At 45.0% G+C, this 5668-nt stretch overlaps 1 protein-coding gene across 1 annotated transcript; it reads right to left on the bottom strand.

Annotated features, from left to right (window-relative positions):
• Positions 1–673: 673 nt before the first annotated feature.
• Positions 674–2401, bottom strand: LOC117977872 (TATA-box-binding protein-associated factor 11-like protein 12). The gene is made up of 2 exons (XM_063604375.1): positions 2106–2401; positions 674–1878 (listed from the first exon to the last, which is right to left on the bottom strand). Exon 2 carries the CDS (start codon positions 1801–1803, stop codon positions 1207–1209), a length of 597 nt encoding a protein of 198 aa, XP_063460445.1. The 5' UTR covers positions 1804–1878; positions 2106–2401; the 3' UTR covers positions 674–1206.
• Between the last annotated feature and the right edge of the window lie 3267 nt (positions 2402–5668).

Here is a 5668-nt window from a genome sequence, read left to right as displayed (position 1 = left end):
TCTTTGGCTTCAGGAAGAAAGAGTACATGTTACTCTGCATTCAATATTAGAGTTGAACTATGGGGTCTTTTCGATCCTTTTTGCTTATACTCTGTGATTCAGGGGGCACATGGCAAAGGTCAACAGACTGAAACAGCACCTTGGACATCTGTGAGCTGTGCTGGGAAGGCTCATAGTGATTCCATAATAAATCTCCGGTCTTTATTCTATAATGAAAAATTACTCTTTACATCATAAAGGTAAAGCAGAGTATGTACAATTAGAGTATGGAATAACTTTGTCACTCGTGATGAATCTACTTGGTCTGATACTTTAACAACTTCTCCAATGTCTCTGTATTCAGGTTTGATTTTCTGAGTGGATCATCGGTAGAATGAATGAAATCAAGAATACTCTAAAGCAATGTTTGGAACTAAATTTCAGTGTCTCCGGAAGCACTGATAAAATCACCATATGTAGCCACCGTGAAGTATCAATAGACTCTCTCTGTGTCTTTGAAACGGCCCATATGACCATTACAAAAGGCGGCTCGAGCAAAGGTGGTGTTGGAATTGGTTTCTCTCTAGTCTTACATGACGCATCTATACTATATTGCATTATAATACAGGAAAGGGTCACTTGCTGACGTAAAGCACCGTAGGCAGGAATAGAAGAGTCAACTTAGAGAAAAAAGTGCTTTGTAAATTTATTTTTATTTCTGAAGTTTGGAAAACAGTTTAACTGCTTTTGTGATGACTCACAAAAATACATATGAGCATTGAAAATGTACAGAAGAACAACAATTGGGAAACATTTCTGGAAGCTTCAATTACTGAAACCCAGATATAAGCATACAAGCAAAGACACAGCTACACCAGGCTTCAGCATGAAACCATACAAATCTCCTGGGAAGGGCTTCCCTCTCTGGATGCAGCTACCTGTCCACAGGATGCTCAAGGCCCAGGCACCTTTATTCTTCCAACTAGAAAGACAGAGAAAAATACCTCAACATACCATGAAAATGTCCAAACATTTAGCCAAGGCTCCTATGAAACAACCTGCTGTCTTCACCTAGGTACGGTCAGCTTCACAGTTTCAGACACTAAGATCCTGGGTAAATCCAGGGTGGACTGAGATAAGGAAGCTCCAGCAAACGCAGTCCTCTCATTGGAAGATGAATGCGATACTTATTCCTGCACAAACAGACCCTTCCCTCTGGCCTTGAGCCTAGAACATGATTTTTTTGTAGTTGCTGTTGGGGAAGAGGCCCTTGGGCTTTAACCTGCGAACAGCCTCCCTTAAATGCTTGGGCTGCAGCGGGGGCGTCTCTCCCCACATCTCACACACGTCCAGGGCCTCTTCCACCACCTCTCCAACAAAGACCTTGGCTATTCCAGCCATAGCAATGGCGGTGTTCTCAGACACCGATCTGCCACTGATAGACTGCATCAGAGCTGCAATGCGTGCTTTTGGGAAAGCTGACCGGCGACACACTTCGTAGCGGGCCAGCTGCTCCTCAGACATGGCAGACAGCAGGGTTGTCATCCTCTGAGCCTCCTCTGCATCCACGGTGGGCTTCCTCTCCTTCTTCCCCTTGGTATCTGTTTTCTGTCTTTTGGCTGCAGGAGGAGCTGAGGCTGATGCTTCATTGTCACCTTCTGTGAGGTCCATGACATCCTGACTCCTGAGCTCACTTTCCTGATCCCTGGGTTCTTCCAAGTTCCTGTCTAGGTCCTCAGGGATTCCATCCTTCTTGCTGCCCTTCAGGCCTCGGGGCATGGCGAACATCTCAGCAGACGTACCTGTTTGCCTGCCTGTCTCCATGGGTGAGATTCAAGTCTGCTCCGTGACAGCAGCTGTAGAGGCAGAAGTTCTGGCTGGGGTGGTTCGATTATGGATCTGCAATGAGAACCTTTCAAAGAGTTTAGCTGCTGTGTTTCTGCTGAGCCAGTTTAACTATAACAGGACACAGCCCTCTGCCTCCCCTTCCCACACACAAACACACTCACTGAATGTTCTCACTTCTACAATGTGAAGAAACTTGTGGAAGGAGAGTATATTAGTTTTAGATCAATGCAGAATAAATTCTCAACAATTTTGGATATTTAAAACAAACAACAGCTCACAGGTCAGAAGTTCTGCTAGGCCAAGTGACTGCCTCCAGCTCAGAGTCACATGAGGGACCTCCAGGATGGGTCTGGCTGTGTGGTCCTTACCTTCACGTGAGAAGAGTCTGTCTTCGATCTCATTCGAGTTAGCCCCAGAATTCAATGCCTTAGGGTTGTGAGCCCCAGGCCTACTTGTTTGTTCTGCCTGCTGCCGTGAGGATGCTCTCAGCTCCTACAAGTGTTGCCCAGGTCTGGGCTGTGAGGCTCCCTGGGTGTGCACAGCCAGTGCTGGGGAATCTCCCACAGGGGAATGTAATCTCAGGGAGGTTCAGTCCTCCCTTATAAAGGGCTCAGATGATTGAATTAGACCCAGCCCTTAGCAGCCATTGGTTCAGGATATCCCTAATCTAATCAGGGATTTGGCCGGGCTCATCAATTCGTGGTTCCACCCACACTCAAGGGAGGGGCAGACACAGGGCAAGTCTCTGAGTGGTGGGAAATGCCAGGGGCATTTCAGAATTCAGTCTTCCTCACAGAATCGCAAAGTTCACATTTCACAACAATAAAGAAACTATTTACAGTAAAAATGAGATATTTTATGAAGTTGCACATTAAAAAACTTCAATGTCTGAGAAAAAAGTCTCTAACTCACAGGGAAACAAGTGTTTTATCAAATACTCTGAAAATAAAATGGGCTGGGTGAGGGGAATACGAAAATATTATTTCAAATTTATTTTATTTTATTTTATTGATTTATTTGTTTTTGAGACAGAGTCTCGCTCTGTCCCACAGGCTGGATTACAGTGGCCTGATCTCAGCTCACTGCAGCCTCCGCATCCTGGGCTCCAGGGATTCTCCTGCCTTAGCCTCCAAAGTAGCTGGGACTAAATGTACGTGGCACCACGCCAGGCATATTTTTGTCTTTTTTAAAGTACAGATGAGGTTTCACCATTTTGGCCAGGCTGGTCTTGAACTGCTGACTACAGGTGATCTGCCCCACCTTGGCTTCCCAAAGTGAAGGGATTATAGGCGTGAGCCACTGCGCCCAGATTATGATAGTTTCACACTGAAGCCTGAAGCTGCTCTGCCTTAGGATTTTTCCTAAGTTTTACTTTCTTGTATGATGAGTTGCTAGTTCATATTTTCTGTTGGATCTTTTAGAAAGGCATTACTGATGAGAATGTAATCTCAGGGGAATGTAATCTCAGGGAGGTTCAATCCCTTTTAAGGAGCTAAAATGATTGAATTTGGGCGGGCTCATCAATTCATGGTTCCGCCCACACTCAAGGGAGGGGCAGACACCGGGCGAGTCTCCCGGGGTGGGAAATGCAGGGGGCATTTCAGAATTCAGTCTTCCTCACAGAATCACAAAGTTCACATTTCACAACAATAAAGAAAACATTTACATTAAAGTGAGAAATTTTATGAGGTTGCACAGTAGAAAACTTAAACGTCTGAGAAAAAAAATCTCTGACTCAGAGAAACAAGTGGTTTACCAGATACTCTGAAAATAGACTAGGCTGGGTGAGGGGAATATGAAAATATTATTTCAATTTTATTTTACTTTATTTTATGTATTTATTTATTTTTGAGACAGTCTCACTCCATCCCCCAGGCTGGATTGCAGTGGCCTGATCTCAGCTCACTGCCGCCTCCGCCTCTTGGGCACAAGCAACTCTCCTGCCTCAGCCTCCAGAGTAGCTGGGACTAAATGTGCACCCCACCACACCGGTATAATTTTTGTATTTTTTAAAGTAGAAAGGAGGTTTCACCATTTTGGCCAGGCTGGTCTTGAACCGCTTACTTCCAGTGATCTGCCTCCCTTGGTTTCTCAAAATGAAGTGATTACAGGCATGAGCCACTGCGCCCAGACTTCAATTTATATATTACATGTATATGTATACATAGGACACAGAGAAGCATCAAAGAGACATAAAATTATGTCATGCACAAAGACATAAATCACATTTAGGGAAAATTATGCTGAGAAATGACATAAAAAGTACTTCAGAATATAAAGCAGAAACTCAGATATCTGACCTTTAAAGAGCTTTTGTTTATTCAAAAATAGTTGGTAGAAGATATGAAATTACTGGCCAGGCGTGGTGGCTCATACCTGTAATCTCAGTATTTTGGGAGGCCGAGGTGGGTGGATCTCCTGAGATCAGGAGTTTAAGACCAGCCTGGACAACATGGGGAAACCACTCTTTTCCAGCAACACATTGACATCGGAACTTTTTCTTTTCTTTTTTTTTTCAATTTTATTATGATTATACTTTAAGTTTTAGGGTACATGTGCATAACGTTCAGGTTTGTTACATATGTATACATGTGCCATATTGGTGTGCTGCACCAATTAACTCATCATTTAGCATTAGGTATATCTCCTAATGCTATCCCTCCCCCCTCTCCCAACCCCACAACAGTCCCCGGTGTGTGATGTTCCCCTTCCTGTGTCCTTTTGGTAAGACACCAAACTGTGTGTCATCCATGCCAGGAGCGTCCCAGTTATGCCCAGAGATGTGCAGCTGGCCCACAGCCTCCGTGGAGAGGGTGCTTAAGAGCCCACACTCCTAAATTCATTCTACATCGGTAGAATGAATAAAATCAAGAATCCTCTAAGGCAATGTTTGGAACTAAATTTCAGTGTCTCCGGAAGCACTGGAAAAGTCACCACGTGTAGCGACAGTGAAGTATCAATGGGCTCTCTCTGTGTCCTTTAAACCGCCCATATGATCGTTACAAATGGCGGCTTGAGGAAAGGTGGTTTTGGAATTGGTTTCTCTCTAGTCTTACATGATGTATCTATACTATATTGCATTATAATGCAGGAAAGGGTCACTTGCTGACATAAAGCACAGCAGGCAGGAATAGAAGAGTCAACTTAGGGGGAAAAAAAGTGCTTTGTGATTTCATTTTGATGTCTGCAGTTTGGAAATCAGTTGATCAGTTTAACTGTTTTCGTGATGGCTCACAAAAATACATATGAGCATTGAAAAGGTACAGGAGAACAACAATCGGGGAAACATTTCTGCAAGCTCCAATCACTGGAACCCAGACAGAAGCATACAAGCTAAGAGACAGCTACACCAGGCTTCAGCGGGAAACCATACAGATCTCCTGGGAAGGGCTTCCCTCTCTGAATGCGGCTGCCTGTCCACGGGATGCTCTGGGCCCAGGCACCTTGAGTCCTCCAACTGGAAAGACATAGAAAAACGCCTCCACATCCCATTAAAATGCCCAAAGATTTAGCCAAGGCTCCTATGAAGCGATCTGCTGTCTTCATCCAGGTAAGGGCAACTGCACATTTTAAGACACTGAGATCGTGGGTAAATCCAGGTGGGACTGAGATGCAGGAGCTCCAGCACACACACTCCTGTCATTGGAAGATGAACGCGGTACTTCTTCCTGCACAAACAGACCCTGCCCTCTGGCCTCGGGCCTAGAACATGATTCTTTTGCAGTTGCTGTTGGGGAAGAGGCCCTTGGGCTTTAACCTGCGAACGGCCTCCCTTAAATGCTTGGGCTGCAGCGGGGGCGTCTCTCCCCACATCTCACACACGTCCAGGGCCTCTTCCACC

The sequence above is a fragment of the Pan paniscus genome, chromosome 4 (assembly GCF_029289425.2).
Source record: "Pan paniscus chromosome 4, NHGRI_mPanPan1-v2.0_pri, whole genome shotgun sequence".
NCBI classification, from domain to species: Eukaryota; Metazoa; Chordata; class Mammalia; order Primates; family Hominidae; genus Pan; species Pan paniscus.
This window is presented reverse-complemented; position numbering and strand designations above follow the sequence as displayed.